The sequence below is a fragment of the Lampetra fluviatilis genome, chromosome 8, assembly GCF_964198595.1.
Source record: "Lampetra fluviatilis chromosome 8, kcLamFluv1.1, whole genome shotgun sequence".
NCBI lineage: Eukaryota > Metazoa > Chordata > Hyperoartia > Petromyzontiformes > Petromyzontidae > Lampetra > Lampetra fluviatilis.
In genome coordinates this window covers 4,890,806-4,911,445 of record NC_136282.1, presented here as the reverse complement: position 1 = coordinate 4,911,445, position 20,640 = coordinate 4,890,806, and the positions used below count along the sequence as shown (strand labels likewise).

General features: G+C 46.0%; 1 protein-coding gene across 1 annotated transcript in view; it reads right to left on the bottom strand.

The window, feature by feature from the left end:
* The window catches only part of ALX1 (ALX homeobox 1), a 67,100-nt gene extending 46,767 nt beyond the window's left edge, over positions 1–20,333 (bottom strand). Inside the window, exon 1 of the mRNA XM_078858785.1 lies at positions 19,953–20,333. Coding sequence (XP_078714911.1) covers positions 19,953–20,331 — 379 coding nt within the window. The 5' untranslated portion in view covers positions 20,332–20,333. The remainder of the gene's footprint in view (positions 1–19,952) is intronic.
* Positions 20,334–20,640: the final 307 nt, after the last annotated feature.

Below are 20,640 nucleotides of genomic sequence, written 5' to 3'. Positions count from 1 at the left end.
TGAAGGCAGGTGAGACGGACGGAGGATGGAGACCAGGGTGACAGATAGTCGACGGGAGACGAGGAGAGACGGGGAGACGTTGGAGTCAGAATTGTAACACAAATCACGGAAGCACAGGAAGATGTAAATGATCATAGTGCTCTCTCACAATCGGAGTCGTTTCCAAACACAACCATTCATAGCGATGATCGCAACCACAAGGTACTAATTTCAGCCGAAGGTTACTGAGACAGTGGCGGCAATTCCACGTTCCTATACCGAGGGCGAGTCGGTCAATGGTGTTGACTTCCCATGAGGTGGTTATTATTGTGTCGCCCGTAGAAGACTGATGGGCTGAGTTAGCCCTCGACTGACTCTAAAAATCGTAAGATTCTCATCATATGTCGAGTCCACTTAGAACTAACCCTGTATTTTTATCCGGGAAAGCCATGGTGAGTTGCAAGACCGGTGATTCAAGTTGGGTTCCCAACCCACGGCACTGACATCAGTGTCGCGTGGTATCTGAACCGATCCAAGGTCATCCTCCACCCTCACCAACACGCACTCACCAGCGTGGTGAAGTGTGGTCTAGCCAACCCCATTTGCGCGGAAGCGAAATCACTCCAAATAGACACACACAGAGGGCCGGATTCAGATTGTGTAGGCCGCTGGGCTACATGTACTGTGAGGCCACCAGTAATGTTTTCAAAAGGAAAACAAAGTTAAAGAAAAAAATGTTTTCATTTTTCCAAGGCTCACAACAAATCGAAATTCAGCGTTCACGAATGAAATAACTTTTCACTTCATCTCTGGAAGGCCCTCCAGGTGGGGGAGGTCCCCGTGCCTTAATCCAGGCCCTGGACACACCCATTGGAGGGCATCAGCAAGTCCGCATGAGCCACACGCAATACGTGCGGCAAAACATGCGAACAAACGGGCTGGTATACTCATGTACGCATTGTCCTCGGAGCTCATTGGCCGACACCAGAGGGCTTCTTTCATGGCCTTGTCTCAACAGTGTTAGTCCAGAGAACAACGCCAAAAAAGCGGACAGCACAAGGACTAGGCACATTCTAGATGTGAAGTTTTCGTGACTGCAAGGATCCATACTCTTTGGTTCTTTCGGTAAAGTCACGTAGGTGAAAATAATAATAGAATAAAAAGTGAAAACAACTAAATTAAATCACGACGTTTCGGGCGCAACACAAGCGCCCTCCATCAGGTGGGGACCACCACAGCGACAACAGTTGCTGAGGTATGCCAGAGAGATGGCTTTGACAAGGGTTTATATAGCTGAGGAGGATGGGGGGGGGGAAACGAGGGTACATCTTGACTTGAAGCTTTCGTGACTGCAGGAATTCAAGCAAGAAGATGAATTCATACTCTTTGGGTCTTTCGGTAAAGTTTCACGTAGATAGAAATTTAAAAAAAAATCGTCTTCGGGTGAAAAAATGCAGCAGGCGAACTGCTGAGGCCGGAGAAATATGAGCTGCCTCAGCAGTTCCACGACTATGCACATATCGAGGCATGCAAAACTCGGGTTTGAGCAGACACGGTACATCTATGGGACCCTTTATCCCGCTATCATATTGATACCGGCAAAAACCGTCTCACAGTGAAATCACTACTATTGTGTATAATACACCTATACATATATATCTCGACTGTATATGTGAGCAAGCATTGTACATTACGTACGATGTAACACCCATGCGTGTGGTGCAATCGTACGCAGGGCATGTGAAGTGTTCATTGTCAAGGCGAAACCTCGTCAGAGGATGAGTGTTTAAAGCACCCGACCATGGAAGCAAGGGCAATGGACCCCAAAAGATGTGTGTTTGATACATTTAACGTTGTGCATGGAATATCTTGAACAGCCTTTGAAAACCACATGTTCCATCTCGAGGGATTATTCCAGAGAAGATATTTCAGTTATTAAATGCCTATTTGGTAATACCACTGCACCTATATACTCTCGAACGGTCGTCGATTAAGGAATATTAACGAGCTGTCATTCGAGTGGTTGGGCACGTAATTGCAACGCAAACATAATAATCACGGCGCCTCTCGCGGGAGTCATGGACGTGTTGTGTGTTTATTGTTGTTACCTTCGCCAACATTTGGGAGAAAGCCATCATTAGCCTTGCCGCTTCACCTCCTCAACGTAGCCATTATTAGCCACGCCATCGCCTCCTTCCTTCTAAAACAATATTCCTCAATTGCTGCACAAGCGACGTTCCACTCCAAAAGGGGTCTGCATTATCATCCCACAATAAGGGTTGAAGGTATTCTCCTTGGATTTGTAAATGTACTGCATAATAGATGCGATAGCATTATATCCTGACTACAAATATCCCGTATCAACGACTAAAAAGGTTTAAAATTTTGATTTAAAGCTTTCGTGACTGCTGGGATTCATATTATTGGTTCTTTCGGTAAAGTCACGTAGAAGGGAAATAATTAAATCTAAAAAAATATATGTTTTTATTTCCCTTCGGTAAAGTCACGTAGAAGGGAAGTAATTAAGTAATAAATGTATTTTTTTATTTCCTTTCTACGTGACTTTACCGAAAGAACCAAGAATACGACTAAAAAGGTGTATGGGAAAAATATGAAACGTCAATTGAATAACAGCAAAGGTGAAAAATTGCATGCATAATCATCAACGTATTAGCAACAAATGCTTAGAAACTGGCAAGCTCGAATCTAAATCTATAGCAGTCAAACAAGCTTGCAGCTGGGATACAGCTGCAGGACAACTTCTACACAATTCCGGCACGTCGCCTGATGAAGCTGGTTGCAATCACCAGCGAAACGCCGTTAACTCAAACTGCGCAATCACGTCGGTTTGCTCTCCAACACACAAGCGGTGTGCTCAAGTAGCAACTAATTGGCACGTTTGTGTTCACGTGACAAACATTACTCATTGGCTGTGTCGGGTGGAGGTGGCGTTAACGACACATTTATATATGTACGCTATGTAACCCACGCAATGCATGATGGGATACGGCGCTTGTAGGCTAGAGGGTGGTGGGTTCCCCGCTACATTAACCAGACACCGCGCGACATTCGCGTTTTCATTTGATAACTAATATCTTTAGAAATGATTTTTGAATTTAGTTTGATGTCCCCCCCCCCTCCCCTCCCGCATCTCCGATTAGCACGTTTGGCTATTTACGGTGCGAAATAAGTTCAACATACATTCACAGCGAGTGTGAGCCCTGCCTTATTATATTCGGCCATCAAAACGCCGTCATTAAAATCACCAATAACCCTGTCATAGTCATCACCATCACCACCATCACCACGTGCATGGAGGCCTCCGCAGGCTGCCCTCGTCTCACGAACCGGCGATGTAGCTAACGATCCGCCCGGCACTCGCACACGAGCTGATGTCCATCGCTCCGTCTCCCCGCGTGGAGTGTCTCTCTCGTACGCGTTTCACGAGCACCGTTTGGTTTTTGTAAAACCGCGTGCCGCCGCGCTTAGAGGACTTGGCTCACAAATGTGCAGAAAGTTATAAGTTCAACCCCCGGTGGAGAGTCGGGTCAACAGGCAGCCCGTAATCCTTCTGGGTTGGATAAAACAAGTACCACTTTACGGGTAATCATATGTAAGTACCGGCACCCGCCATGAGAATGTGGAATTTTCACCGCGAGTTGGAGGCTACCAACGGAGATGTCAGTCGCTTCATATGCTCGTTAGAGCGGGGAAACAGGTCGACATTAACTTAGTTTCGTTTTAGTTTAGTCTAACTTCGTGCTGCATGCATACACGAGATACGTTAACTGTTGCTTGACTTGACTTATTTGAAACTACTATTTTTATTTCACCAGGTAAGGCCCGCTGAATTGTACATTATTGCTCTTTTTCAGAAGCGACCTGGCCACAAATCACAGTCCGATGAAGTTACTCATCGTGTGGAAATGTGTAGCATCGAAATACTGTAAATTCATGTCGATTTTAAATGTGGAGGTGAAACAACGGAAGGCCCGGAGATAAATCCATGGGACCACGAGGAAGCGAGACGCGTAAACACCAAATATAGAGCAGCAGGCATCTGGGTCAGGGTCGAACCCACGACCTCCGGTATACCAGGCGAGGTTGTTAACATCTCGCCACCGCTGCTGCATCGGCAGTGGTGCACAAGCACCGATAACAACACAGCTCAAAACGTGCGTCAACAACACCGTCGCCTTCAAAGAACAAAAAAATATACTGTATACTAAATTCGCGGACAACATGTTAGCTTTTAATATAAATTAATTAATATTGCATTGGAATACCTTTTGATTGTTGAAGTGTTTGTCGAGTATAGTGTAGCTAATGGTGCAACTATTCATCTGCCTATTTAAAAACTGGCCAGCACAAAATAAGTTTTTCAAGTTAATTATCATCAGGCGGTAAGTGCACTCTCCAACCCTTATAAACTCCACCTCTCTGGCCTCAAGAATTCACGTGTTATGAAGAAGGGGAATTTCCCAAAACGTCACCTACTATATATATAAATGCTGTTTTCTTCTTAGGCCAGAGTCTCGTTAACCCCAACGCATTGCTTATATATATTTATTGAGTCGACTATTTCCTATTTCGAGGCTAGTGCGGTGCATTACCACTGTCAGGCAAAAACGTAAAAATAGACACGAAATCCGACAAAACGCTGATTGGTTCCGTGGGGTGGACGGTCTCAGATCGTCCTGACTTAGTCCCCCCCCCCTCCCCCGATCTGCCAGCCCTGACGTGTCACCTCCGAATCCCAAGCCTGGGGGTGTATAGTTCTGAGTTGCCAGCACGAGCCTTGCACCTGCATGGAAGATTATCTGCGGGCGTGTACATCGGATCACTTGCTCGTGACAACACAATCACAATGTTTTTCTTCTTGGTTCTTTCGGTCATTCAGACTCTGTCTTCTCGACAGACCTGTTCTTCACCTGAGGACGGCTGCTTGCGTTGTGGCCGAAACGTCGTGAGAATTATTTTATTATGTTTTATTTTATTATTTCCCTTCTACGTGACTTTACCGAAAGAACCAATAAGATGAATCCCTGCAGTCACGAAAGCTTTAAATCGAAAAATACAATCACAATGAATACCCATACAACACTGGGTTCTCACTGGCAGTCTGTAGCAGGGCATATAGCTCGCTGATTGCGCTATAATAATTGTGCAATTGCCCGGTGGTAGTCCTGTGGACAGACTGCCCCCACCTCCGTCATGGTTATGTGGAATTTGATCAAGTTCGCAACGGTCAGAATTGTGTAATGCGGAGCGCGTGCATGCGAGACACACTGTGTGCATGAGGCCGTGTTCCGACCCGTTTGATCGCGAGTGACTGAAGCCGAGTCCTAAGTTCGGTGTTCTAGAAGTGCTCCTAGAACGCTGCTGACATCTGAGACTAATTGAGTGGAGTCTATGCTTGTTACGATAATAATATGAAAACCCTGGATGTGTATTGGTTTCACTCACAGGGCAGGCAGGGACAGCCCACAGTTCTACGCGTATTTCATTATGGAGCCAAGCGCTTCTTCTAAATGTAATAATTCTATTTTTTGTTACGTGGAAAGAAGGATATAACAATTAGATAGTGTCTGCTCATTTGTGTTGATATCCTGAGTGTATCGCTGTATAATTGTGTGCCGAACATAGACACTAAATCGTGGTGCTTTCCTGGAAGATCGGCTGTCCAACAGCGTTGATTCAATCTTGATTTGAAGCTTTCGTGACTGCAGGAATCCATAGTCTTTGGTTCTTTCGGTAAAGTCACGTCGGTAGAAATACGTGACTTTACCGAAAGAACCAAAGAGTATAGCGTTGATTCAAGCAAGCCCGACGCTGCTGATGAGACACTGTGTGTCGAAACTGGTCCAGAGTTTGTTCGTCTTGACACAATGTTGCTGACATGTTGCATTCCCAGAAGGCCGTGCAGCTGATGGTTTGTGTAAAACAATATTTGATAATTTTATGTGAAGAGACGGATACCAGACGCATTATCTGCTCGCTTATTTAATTTCATATTTACGATCGCCTTTATCGGTAAACCAATACTGTAGTAAGTTTCCTAACGTTATGTGTGAATCTTCAGCCGATAGAAAGCGATTCGATACGGATTACGAATACATTTCACACAGAAGTGAATTCAACGTTTACATAACCAAACATATTTTTCTCTATTTAACAAATTTTGAATGCAATGTGCCAACAACATTTTGTAATTTTCTTTTCAATAAAAGTGAGTAATCCGCTTTCATGATTGAATGGTGTATCCGTTACCCACTAGCTAATTATAAGCTAAGCTATTCATACGCGTGTTTCAAAACTGATGATTAGAAAACATTTCTACATTTTTATTATCATCAGTGCAATCGCCAACACTTGCTCACTTTATCTCTCCAGTGTCTTTGTGTGCCATGAAGAAGGGTCATTGCCAAAAACGGCGATGATTATATGTTTTATTTGTATGCAGTTATTGACGATTTTTTTTAGTTTGTTTTGATTAATTAATATATCCATATGCAGTATCTAATCGTGTCGGTACACAGATACGTAACTCGTTTATCCCTGCATGCCACCATAACAATCTCGAGATATATATATTGAGATATATTTATATATCGCTCGTCATTTGAGATTTTCATTCCACTCTACTGACGTCAGTGCCATATTTCTTTGCAACGAATTGTGTGCATGTGTGTGTGCGTGCGTGTGTACGTGTGTGTGTACGTGCGTGTGTGTGTGTACGTGCATGTGTGCATGTGTGTACGTGTGTGTGTACGTGTGGGTGTACGTGCGTGTATACGTGTGTGTACGTGTGTGTACGTGCATGTGTGAGTTTGTGTGTACGTGCGTGTGTGCATGTATGTGTAAGTGTGTGTGTATGTGTGTGTGTGCATGTGTGTGTACGTGTGGGGAGCGGTAGTGTAGCGGTTAGCGCGCTGCGCTATGAACCTGGCGACCCGGGTTCGATTCCCGCTCACGGCTAACACCAGTGACGATTATCTGAACCGGTCCTGGGCCTCCCCTAGGTCGACTCAGCCTTAAATGAGTACCTGGTGCGGTGTGTAAACATCGTCACTGGGGAGACAAAGGCGGTCGGGCGTGGTGCTGGCCACCCACCCCCTCGTGTACCGTTCTGGCCTTCATAGGTGCTCGCTAACAGCACTTGCCCCTACAGTCTGTTAAGGCTATACGGGGGATCTTTGTGTACGTGTGAGTGAGCGGTAGTGCTGCGGTAAGCGCGCTGCGCTACGAACCCGGCGACCCGAGTTTCGATTCCCACTCACGGCCAACACCAGCGACGATTATCTGAATCGGACCTGGGACTCCCCTAGGTCAACTCAGCCTCAAATGAGTACCTGGTGCGATGCGTAAACATCGCCACTGGGGAAACAAAGGCGGCCGGGCGTGATGCTGGCCATCGACCTCCTCGTGTGCCGTGCCGGCCTTCAATGGTCCTCACGAACACCACTTGCCCCAACAGTCCATTAAGGCTATACAGGGGATCTTTGTCTTTGTGTAATTGCAAATATGGCGTAGACAAGCAATGGTTTTGTCGACTCGTATAACATAATCCGCATATCCAGGTCTTAATTTCCCACTCCATTTTTTTCGGAACGCTGCTAGGCTCGTTTGGAGTAAGACATTATCGGCATAAGGCACTCCCACTAGGATACAAGGTATAATGTTTATCCATAATGTTTATGAAAGTTTTTTTTTTTGCCACCAGAACAACATCGAGCGAGATGGATGTGGTGGATCCTGGATGGCTTCCGACACAATTCCCGCAGCAGCGTTCCGCACTATTCCGGCCGAAATGAAGCACCGGTCGTAACGTCGTAGCTACTTAATTCGGCAACTTGTGATCTCTGTGGCCAAGCGATAGCTAAATTGCTTAAGCGAATTAATTAGTGTTCAACGGCTCATCCCAGCGGCTTGGAATAAAGCCAAACAAGCAGACCTGCCGATAGCATTCGCGTTGGCGTTATGGGACATTCAGTAACGCGGCACGCATGGATTCTCGCGATTCGGTGCGCGTGGAAATAGTTTGAAATGAGTACCCGCTGCGACGTGTAAACGTGTGCGTGCGATGAACTTCTTCCGCACCGTACGTAGCCAACGGTGCTAAGCGCGATCGCCACTCGCGAGACAAAGGCGGCCGGGCGTGTGGTGGTGCCGGCCCACCAACCCCCTCGTGTGCCTTCCCGGCCTTCATCGGTGCTCGCAATCAGCACTTGCCCCAACAGTCTATAAGGTCTATACGGGGGATCTTTGTCTTTGTGTAATATATACATAGTGCGGCAATCGTTGCGCGGACTCGTGTAACATAATTTATATTAAATCCATGAATCCGGATTCGCATGCAAGCTTGCGTCATTGTTTTTACTGCCACGCCAGGAGATCGAATGGACCCGTCGACCTCTGGATCGCAAGACCAGTGTAGTACAGCTCCCGGTGTGAATTAAACGCGACTCAAAAATATAACTACATTAAATTATGTGTTTGAAGTTGTACGCTGCGTTTATCTTGTAATACGGTGTGGAATGGAATATTTGCCCGGCTTGGAGCCGATGCGGCGATGGAAGTCAGATGACTGAACCGTGAACTTTCACAGAGCTAGACCCACGCGTGTTCTATCTGTGCTGTAAATGCTATGGCATATTCCGCTATATAAAATACTAATTTGCAATGGCTATAAAATGTTTTATTGAGATGTACAATGCCTTGGCAATATTTACGCTTTTATAATGCATGTAATGTTCAAATTAAACGGACTGTGTTACATTTTACAATCCGTCATTTGCCTTGTTGGTATGTGTTAGATCACTCTGCGCTGAACTTGTACCTGTATCTTCCTGAGAGATCTTGCCTATACCGCAGGGCAGTTTACCAGCATTGTTGAAAGCAAGGCATTGCTCTGCTGATGAGACGCAGAACGTCAAAACCGGTCCCGAGTTTGCTTGTCCTGAATCAATGCTGCTGAAATGATGCACTCCCAGTAGGCTGTGGGGCTCGTTGTGTTAAAAAAAAAAACATCTACTTTATATTTTCATGTGGAGAGACAGATATTGTCTGCGTATCGATTGTATTATTTTTTACGATTGATCTAATTTGACTAGTCAACATAGCAGCACTTCGTTTCTCACTTCATATTTTTTCCTGCTCGCTGTTAGACCGGATTAAGCACGTGACAAGTCTCCACGTCCATAGCCAGAGATGTATCACTGGATGCGGTGTGCCGTGCTGAAATTAAACCCTCTCTATTCTAGCGCTTAATAGAGTTAATCGATGTAGATATTAAACGTTGAAAACGCTGCGGCCAACGTGCGGCGAGACTGCGGTTACCCAGAAAGAGAATCACGGAGCGTTTAATTTGATTAATTTGCGGAGACTTCAATGCCCGATTCACAAACACGAGGGAGGAGGAGGCATCGTTATGATCACCACCAGCACCACCACAGCGATTCACTCCACCCCGCTACTCCCGATGCAATCTTCTGACCCGACCGTCACGTCTACAGCAGCCACACGAAGAGCAACGTGCAGCGAATAGTGTTCGCTAATTAAGACGTTAAATGCGTATCGCATCTTAAATTGTAAAGGGGCACAAACTGTATTCGCAGCGTGTTCTCTAAACGCTGTTAATCGCTTTCGCTTCGTGTCGTCCAAAGAAATTAATTTGATCAGAATGCACGCACAAAATCGACATATACATAGGTTAACGTGTCCCCGGTCTATGATGACCAACTTTACGCGTGCATTCGTCTGCACGGGCAATACGCGTATTGCTCTATAGCCGCTGTGACTTCTGAAAATGTGAACGCGTCTCCATAGAGAATAATACTCGTAATAACAACACATTAGTCATGCCGTGTACGAATATATAAAGACAAAGATTCCCCGTATAGCCTGAGCCGACTTTTCGGGCAAGTGCTGCTATGGTACTGCACACGAGGGAGTGGGTGACCAGCACCACGCCCGGCCACCTTTGTCTTCCTAGGGGAGACCCAGGAACAATTCACGTCATCGTCACTGGTGTTGGCCCTCAGCGGGAATCGAACCAGGGTTGCTGGTTTCGTGGCGCTGCGCGCTAACGGCGACACGACCGCTCCACACATACACACACATTTATGCGTGATTTGAACAAGCCTGTTCTTAATCCTTTATCACACTTGTAAACACACACTGGAAAATAATTGTCAAATATATATATGCACGCAACATGCTCGACTGGCACTGAGGCCGAGCCAGTGGTGGAAATTCCGCATTCCTATCGCGTCGCAATATAAGAAGACAACTGCCGATTTACCACAAATATGAACTAGTTTTGTCTAACTTTGAGGAATGATCGGCTAAGTTGCTATGCATAAGGTCCTTATAACAAGCTTTGCGTCTTGCCAGTCTAGGTAGTATCAACATTTTTGGTCATTACAATTATTGTCACGAAGTCTACTTCGCTTGCAAAAATAACAATAATAATTTAATATGAATAACCTTGCATCGGCAATGGTGTACAATCATAACAACATCCACCCTTCATCAACAACACTGCGTTGAATTTCGATTTAAAGCTTTCGTGACTGCAGGGATTCATCTTCTTGGTTCTTTCGGTAAAGTCACGTAGAAGGGAAATAATAAAATAATAAAAATGAAACATAATAATACAATTCTCACGACGTTTCGGCCACAACGCAAGCAGGTCTGTCGGAAAGACAGACCTGCTTCACCTGAGGACGGCTGCTTGCGTTGTGGCCGAAACGTCGTGCGAATTGTATTTTATTATGTTTAATTTTTATTATTTTATTATTTCCCTTCTACGTGACTTTACCGAAAGAACCAAGAAGATGAACACTGCGTTGCAATACATAACACACATATCATAGGCCGCTAACGTTTCAGGCAATGGGCCTCTTTCAGCGCAAGAGATACTGATTGTGTATATATATAGTTGGAGGATCGTACCTCGCGGTATCGTGTCGGATATAAACAGAGATCGTGGAATTCTACAGATTCACAAACACGACAGCTTCTACGGAGACCCACGTCGTGATTTGGCAGACACTGGGCGAGTGGCCGGCAAACTCCCACGCGGCTCAGAAGCAGCGCGCGCCTGCGGCTCGGGGCCTCTGGAGACCAGGGTTGGTGGATCACTTGGGGATTATTGAACCTTTTCAGCCCCCCCCCCCCCAGAACACTTTGGCTGGCCATCGAACAAAGACGGCCACCGCATCGCGCGCTTTCAAATGCGCTTCCGCAGCCGTCTGGAACGCGCTCTTCCTTCCCACATCAGAAAGCCACCGGAGAGATATGGACATTTAAATCGAGACTGAAAACCAATTTCTTTAGAACTGCTTCTGGTGTTTAGTTTGTTGCCCTTGCCCGCACCTTCGATTAGCGCGGTTGGCGACGTAGGGTGCGAAAGAAGTTCAACACACCCATATACACCATCGCACGCCCACGAGTGTGGGTGGGTGTTCTGCGGGTACTGCAATTTCCTCCCCCACGAAGCATTAATTCGCCTTGAATGTAAAGAAGCTTCGCCAAACAGCGTCACAACATCAGCACCAGTCGGCAGAAAAGCCTCGAGATTCATCGACGCTTTCCTGGACAAACAGCTCACGCTGTTGAACGCAGACGAACATGTACGCATCACGTTTTTGTCCGCGGACCTTCCTCATTCTGTTGACATCGGTGGACCCCCCCCACCCCCCGATCGTTAAGCTCAAGGGAAGATGCAACTCAATGAACACGCAGGCCGTATTGTGTAGACTCGGCACCAAGGCGCCGTGTCCCGGGTTCTGTGACAAGTGTAAAGCGTCAATCACGAGAAGCAGAAGGAAGACGCTGAAGTCACGGTCAAGCACGCCTCGATAGCTCTGCGTTGTCGTGATGGGCCCTACATTGAAGCGTCTGGCTGTGTGGCTTCACCTGACGGTTGATGAATACAGTGGACTTACATTTATCAATATCGCTGTGGCTTTGAAAGTAAAAACATATATATATATATTTGTTTCATCTGATGACGATTTTGCGATCGAAATTTCATGATATTTTTTTCTTTTTCTATCTACGTGGCTTTACCGAAAGACCCAAAGAATAAAATATATATAGGCGACGTTTAAGACAATGACCCTGATTTAAAGCGCATAAATGGACCATCGTGCGAAAGTTCGTATAGAGATTGTCGTGTTAAATGTGCTTCTGCACCACTGCCGACGCAGGAGCAGCATCACCACATTGAGCGTCAACTCGCACGCTTCCAAAAAAGCGAAACTATTTAAAACTAAACTCTATATATATTTATTTTTACCGGGTAAGGTCCACTTGAGCTTAATAGCTCTTCTTTCAGGAGCGACCTCACAGCCATCACGATGATAGCCCCGCGAAGTGACTTGTCACGCGGGAACGTCGAGAAGCCAAATGCTGTGAACGCGCGTTATTTGTAAACGTGGAGGGAAAAAACACGGGGAGAGAGAGAGACGCAAACTCCAAATACGCAGGCATCAGGGTCGGGATCGGACCCACGACCACCTGCATACCAGGCGAGCGAGTTAACATCTGGCCATAGTCGCGTTCTTTAGCTTGGAACGCACAGCCCATGGCGTGTAGCGCCAAGACGAGAGCTGTTACAATGATCACAAATTAAAATGAATGCATAAAAACGCACGTTGCTACGCTTGACCCGAGCTATGAATGTTTTCGTGTTTCCATTATCCCTGCACTTCTACAGTTTTGTTTATCTTATTTTAATTAATTTGAACCTATCTACATGACTTTACCGAAAGACGCAAACAACATTGTACAAATTATTTGTCGAAGAAGGCCCATTTCCTGTAGAAAGACCATTGCCCGAAACGTCGCCTATTTGTTTTTCACTTTAAGTCCACAGCGTTATTGACGAATGCGCTGAGATGAGTCATCGTTGTACACAAGGCGTGAGTGTTGGTTGACATATCGGAGGCTGAGTTACTGACGGGGAGAGTTGCGTCGTCGGTGCCTGGCTGCTCGGGCTCATTCGTAACGAAGGTCGCCTACCCCGCATCTCCTGCCCCCCCCCTTCCATCTTTCACTCAGCACACAAATCCCCCGTGTTGACTTAACAGACTGTTGGGGACAAGTGCTGTTATGAGCATCTATGAAGGCCGAAATGGCGCACGACGGAGGCGATGTAGGCCAACACCACAGCCAGCCCATCACCCGTTCAGATATCCTTCATCGATGTTGGCCGTGAGCCGGTATCGAACTCGGGCGGGTCGCATGGAGCAGTAGCGCAGTGCCCTAATCGCTGCGCCACCGCTCCCCACGCGATCACGAGGGGGCCCTCTGCAGGGGCGGTGCGCGAGGTATTTTGGGGCCGTTTCTGAAGCGTGGATTCGATCTGCTTACATTGCCAAAAACACTCGGAGAATTGAGTGTCCACACTTGCCGACGCAAGGACCATCCTCTGAACATTAATCTTGATACTCCGATGAGGCTTTCCCCATACATATTTTTCCGGAAGCGCTGATTGCAGCAGGGGTTGTCGGCGGAAGGCACTTGCACGAGAGTACAAGCGCAGGCTATCCATAATGATCATACAAATCGTAACCTATATTCCTGTAATCCTATAAATTGGTTGAAAACATGTTTTAGATGGATTGATTGACAAATGAGGCGAGGTTGATGTTATTGGATGCCACAAACATTTCCCGTGACAGCGTTCAGCAGTATTCAGGATGAAAGTAAGCACTGATTTTAGCAATGAGCAATCTACACTGTAGCCGCATCTATTGTTACCAGTGTATGCGGGAATAGTTGATTAATGATCGGTGTTTGTTTGTGTATGTATGTGTTTGCGTTTGTTTGTAATGTACGTATATCTACGTATGGAAAGTAGTGATTAAGTAGTTAACGCATTACGCTACAAACCAGGCCACCTGAGTTCGATTCCCATGACGAACATCTTTTACAAGTGATAAATGAACCCGTCCTGGGCCTCCAGTATACGTGTGGTTGTGTACGTCTGTGCAAATGTGAGTGCGTGTGTGTGTGTGTGTGCTCGTACCGGTCTTCACAGGTGCTCGCTAACAGCACTTACTCCGAAAGTATGTTAAGGCTACATGGGGGAATCTCTGTCTCTTCATAGGTGCTCGCTAACAGTGCCTGCCCAAAATGTTTGTAACGTCTAAACGGGAGCATCTTTGTCTTCGTCTGTTGGAGTCGTGGAACGGTGGTTCGTAACCTGCTACGATCCTGGCAAACTTGGGTTCGATTTCTGCACGGCCACGGACGAACATTCGTTTCAAGTTATATCTGAACCTGCCCCTGGACCTTCCTTGGTCAGCTCAGTCTTAAATGTCCACCCGACACCCTGTCGTACCGAATCACAACCGGTTGAGATATCGCTCGCCACTAACGATGTTAAAGCCGTGATCGGAAATCGAACTCGCATAGAGCGCAGCGCTAACTGCAGCCTACATGCACACAATTAACGATTGCGATGAATATTATACTAACATTACATGGAGATTACGTGACGAATGTGTTGTATTCATCGGAGTGTCAGGCAGGGAGATAGGGCGCCACAGATGTTAACTACCTCGCCTGGTATACAGGAGGTTGTGGATTCGATCCCGACCCTGACGCCTGCTGCTGTATATTTGGAGTTTGTATGTCTCTCCTCCGGTGGTCGCGTGGATTTTTCTCCGGGTCTCCCGGTTTTTTTCCCCCCTCCACATTTATAAACACGCGTTATTGAAAGTATTTGGCTGCTATAAAAAAAATCCGCATGATAACCCACTTCGTTGAGCTATCATTTGTGGCCAGGTCGCTTCTGAATACGAGCTATATAGCTCAGTGGGCCTTACCTGGTAAAATAAAAAAAAACATAGTTTAAATTGTTGTACGCATAGCAGTATAGGAAGACGTGATTTCGCACTCGCGATCCACAATCAGCGCAACTTTTGTTTGACAACTTCCCATGGCCTGGTGCTGTGTTTACACACAACGATGCTTAATTTCAGCCGGAAGCTATTATTTTAACACATCACATCCATCTCGCCTCACTCTACTCCCACGACACTACGGTGTGGCATAGTATTGTAGCACTATCGGGCACAATGATGTAGAATTATGATGGATAGCCGTACTCTAGTGGAAGTGCCTTACGCTAAAAAAGCCCAAATCCAAGCCAGTCAAGCAGCGTCCCGCAACATAGCGAGTGATAAATGAAGTCCTGTGCATATATATACTTATTCTGTACATTGCATATGTGTGTACATATGCTGTCATGTACAGACACATAGCCAAAGATCCACCGTATATCCTTAAACGATTACTGGGGCAAGTGCTGTTAGCGAGCACCTATAAAAGCAGCCACGGCACCAGGTCAGAATGAACAGACAACTGGGAGACACAGAGACACGGAGACACACCAACACAGAGACACACACGGACACACAGACACGAATACAGCCACAGAGACACACACAAAGACGCACAGACAAAGAGACACACACACAAAGACACATGAACACACAGACACGAATACAGACACAGACACGGAGAGACACACTTTACCGTGTATTTTGCACTCGGAAATGGTACATGCATTATCCTCATGTTTGTCCTATAAAAAAAAATACAAATTTTACATTTTACCACAACTTAAGTATAAAGGTTACTTTTTATACAATCCTCATGTAAACACCCGTATCGAATAACTGCACATGGCATATATGTGGTCAGTTGTAACAGCATTCATCCGTGTTTGTTAACTGGCGAAATAAAATAAATTCATGGATGTGTGACCCTACGACAATCATCATCATCCGCCACGATAATTCCACTGCTGGATGAAGGCCTCCCCCCAAGCCGTCACGATCTCTCACCGAGTATCGCTCCGTCTCCCCGTACGTTGGGACGTCTTACTTTCGGGCGCGTATAATTGCTGCTGCCTATTTGTCTCGCCGCTGCTGCTGCTGCTGTTGTTGTTATCTCGTTATTCACGCTGAAATCCGCATTCCACCACGAAACCATGGCGTTGTTATAGAAGGTCTAAATGCCGTCGCGTGTGAACCTTCTACAACATCACCACCTCTCTCTCTCTCTCGGTTCACCTACGAAGGCGCTCGCTCGTCACCGTGGCGTGCGCGATGACCGCCACCACCACCACCACGTGACTTTCCTTTCGTGTTGTGCGCGCTGCATTTAGCGCCACAGCGCGTGGATTTATAGCGATTATTAGTTTTCTGGTGACTTTGTGTATTTCATATCGGAATCGCATCCAGTGCTGTTGCTGCTGGCGGCAATAAAAGTTGTTTCAAAGTCAAAGTCTCTCTCTCTCGCGCGCGCGTCTAGTTGAGCACGTTGCAATTGTGCAGCGCGATCCGTTCACAGATACCCCATCGCCCCACCACCGACTTGGAGTTGGAGGCGCTTTAGGTCCATCGACTCTGCCGGAGAGACGAGCGCTGCGTCGCTGGACTCCGTCCGCGAAGATCGGCGTGGGTCAACGCGCGCGTGGAAGGCGTTGATTGCAAGATACGCGCACACACACGCAGCGCGTTGTTGTCTCCGTACAATGTAACAGCCGTTCGTTTGGTGGGGTGTCTTTAAATGGATCGCGCTTCAAGCAGTCGAGGCTTGAGCGAGCAGTTGGGGCGGCGCGTGGGACATTATCTCCATGTGGCCACTGCATTTTCTCTCCCCCCCCCACCCCCCGCGGAAAAAAATATGGTAAATATTTTAGCGACCCTGTAGATATGATGAGCTGCATATATTATTTATCTTGTTTTGCTGTGTATTATGTCATCGTGGTAATTACTCTTTAGCTGTTAATTTATTTCTACCCATTTATATATATATATTTGTATACATAGGTTTCTATATTCTGGCATATATACCTGTGTATATGTATACGCCCTTTGCAATAAATGTCCTTTATTTAACCGATTGGCATTCTATTGGGATTCGTAACGAGTAGGAGTCAAGATAAAGTTGGTCGACTGGAGTGTAGTAACCACACTTGTAAACAAATACTAATATATATCAACAGCCACGTAGCGTGTATATGTGCATACACATATATAGGCAATAGAATGCACGTGTATTATATATACACGTAGATGCAGTGTGCGTACAAATGTGCAGCATGCAACAAAATATGAAATAGGTGCTCACGAACAGCACTCACTGCTCCAGTCTGTTTAAAGTCATCGCAGTTGAATCTGTGCTATTTGAACATAGAAAGCTTGCACGCGTAATTTTATAGCAATACACATGTATTATATGTGCATATATATGTGTGTGTGCTTGGGGAGCGGTAGTGTAGTGGTTAGCGCGCTGCGCTACGAACCCGGCGACCCGAGTTCAATTCCCGCTCACGGTCAACACCAGTGACGATTATCTGAACCGGTCCTGGACCTCGTCCTCTAGGTCGGCTCAGCCTCAAACGAGTACCTGGTGCGATGTGTAACAACATCGCCACTAGGGAGACAAAGGCGGACGGGCGTGGTGCTGGCCACCCAACCCCTCGTGTCGTGTTCAATAGGTGCTCGCTAACAGCACTTGCCCCAACAGTCTGTTAAAGGCTATACGGGGGATCTTTGTGTTTGTATATATTTAGAAAAGGGTTGACGTAAACAAAAAACATTTCGTTAAGCCGCCTGTATATCTCAACATTAATATCTCAACATTAAAATATAAACTTATTTGCGGCAGTTTTACATTTGTCTCGTATGATTGCAAAATGGTACCTCTATAGATGTAAAATCCGTCTTATATAATATCATCCGGATTATAAGACGCGCTTTGTGTTTAAAAGCAAAAGCTCACGTGCGTCTTATAATCCGGTAGGCGTGTGTGATTGTGAGTGTCCGTGACCAGATTGTATAACTTTATTTATTGAGGTGCGTCTTATTTCCCAGAGCGCGTCTTATTATCCGGGGGAACCCGTAAGCCATTGAAGGGTTTCCAGTGAAATAAATACATTGATAGTGATTGTAAGAATTCTGATGTCGATGAATTATGCGTCTGTGTGTGTCTGATTTAAATATGCGTTTAAAGAAATTTGTCTAAAATAGATTACGAATGACATACACGTCACAGATTAAATTAAATTAAATACAATAAAAAATCAACACACGCGTGTTTCGTGTGCATAAAGCAGAACTTATATTTATAAATTATTTGTTATTTATTTTTACATATATAACAACTAATTTTATGATACTGCATTGACAATGGTGCACAAGCACAAAATACAACAAGCAAAAAAACAAATATATAATCGGTGACGTTTCGGGAAAAGACCCTTCTTCATGGCACATCATAAAACAAAGTGTAAATCGCAGCACATGACGCCGCAAGTGGACCGCTACAGAAACACATCTTTTAACTAAGTGACGTAACTTATTCGAGTAAAAACACAACAAAAATACACGCTTCGAATACCTGGAGTAAATTCTGCTATTTGATAACGGAGACCTGTTAACGTGCACGCATCAGTGCAGTATATATAGACTGTATAGCTACAGCACAGAGGGCAATTTTAGAAACACGTAATGGATATTCGCGTACAAACAGCATCACAATTTCAGGCAAATTTTCATGAAATTTTTCATGAAATTTTTCATGAAATTTTTCATGAAAATTTCCATCGTGTAGATATAATTACAGCCAGCGTGATAGCTACTCAAAAAGCGTGTTGGATAGGGCTTATTAATGATCTAATTTATTTTAATAATGCAGCACATACCCTCGAAACGTAAAACACACGTCCGATTAGCACAGTTGACTGTGTACGGTGCGAAAAATTTCAACATCTATAAACACGCACACGCTGGACGCACGCACACATATGTATATACATAACACAGTAAAGTAACGTAATTATCTCACTAAATGGGGAATATATAAACTAGACGGTTCGGCCACGCAGCCACAGATAGCGTTTTGTTAACTGATACAATTAAAGTTATGCAATATTGTTTAAACATTATGGTTAAGGAGTTAAATTATTACGTAGGTTCGCTTGACTGTCACAAAGAATAAATGAAGACATCAACGTTTCGGCCGACTGGCCTTCTTCAGGAACCACAGATGTGTAGAGGTATTAAGTATTATATACTAGGAACGGTGAGTCGGATTTGCTGGTCGGTGATGGTAGATTGGGCGAGGAATATTGTTGGTTTTAATCGGGGTTAATAACAAGTACCAGCAGGTATTCTGAAATATAATTTCTCAGCTATGTTAAAAAACAGAAATTGTTGAATTCTTAGCCTATCATCCATTCAGGCCCGATAAAACCATTACTAATTTGCCGAAAATATGCAATACAGCGCCATCAATACTTACAGTCACCCACCCATTGTCTCATCTACATACTGAAACACTCACTCGGTCACCCACTCACCGATTTACACGTCTCCTCGACTATTCAGTCACCCACCCGTTTACCAATTCACACACTCCCGACCCCACCACTCATGCACTCACCTTTTGTCCGCACTCATTCAATCATCCACTCGCCAGCCCGCTTATTCATCTGCTCACTCACCCACCCACCCAACGTATCCACTCACCCACCACTCACTCACCCACCACTCACTCACCCACTCACGTATCCACTCACCCACTCACTCACCCACGCATCCCCCTCACTCACCCTCTCTGTCGCTCATCGACATACAGCAACACTCACTCATGTGTTCACCCACTCACCGACTTACTTTACTACTCGGCAATTCAAGCACCCACTCGCTCGCCCATTCATCCATTTATCCACTCACTATCCTACTCTACGCACTCACTTTTTTACGCACCCGTTCAATCATCCACTCGCTCACTCACTCACCCATTCATTCTCCCACCCACACACTCACTTGTTTACTCACACAAGCAATCCCATCGCCCACCCACTTATTTATCCGCTCACTCACCTACCTACTTACCCATCCACTCGCTCACCTACTCGCTCACTCACTCACCCACCCACTCACCGTCCAACACGGACAACCCAGGCTTCTGTTCCCGGCTCCTGTCACAATGCAGTCCAGAACCGTAAGCACAGCTGCCTTGCTGCTGCTGCTGTTGTTGTTGTTGCTGCTGCTGCTGCTGTTGCTTGCAATTGTCCTCTGCACCTCCGCTACCTCCACCCCCTCCGCCGCCGTTGTTGCTGCAGTTGGGCTCAGGGATTGGCGCGTAGCTTGGCTGCTGTAGAGCCGGGTAGCCGGGCAGCATGTCCTCAACGTACGTTCTCCCGGCCACAGGAACGGTGAGTTTCGCGTAGAGACCCTCGGGGAAGCAGCATTCGCGCGTGGCTGGGGCGCGACGCCCCTGGAGAGAAAATCCAAACTCTGTGCCTTCCATGGTCGGCATGTTCCAATGCGCCACTGCTACCACCAGAAACTACCACCACTGCTACATACAGCGCTTGCAATAGCACGCGTGCCTGTCTGTGTGTGTAAAATGCGCGCTGGCCGCTGTGTACGCCTATGGACGTACGGGGGTCTATGTGTAGGATGCGCGTGTGTGCTGCTAATCACTACCACCTCCGCGTTGCGCAGTGCCGGCTCTTAACAGATGCTCGCTAACAGTGCTTGCATCCCAACAGTCTGTTGGTGAAGGACTGTACGGGGTTATAATGTGCGTGTGCGTGCATGTGTTCGCGAGTAAGTGTGTGTGTGT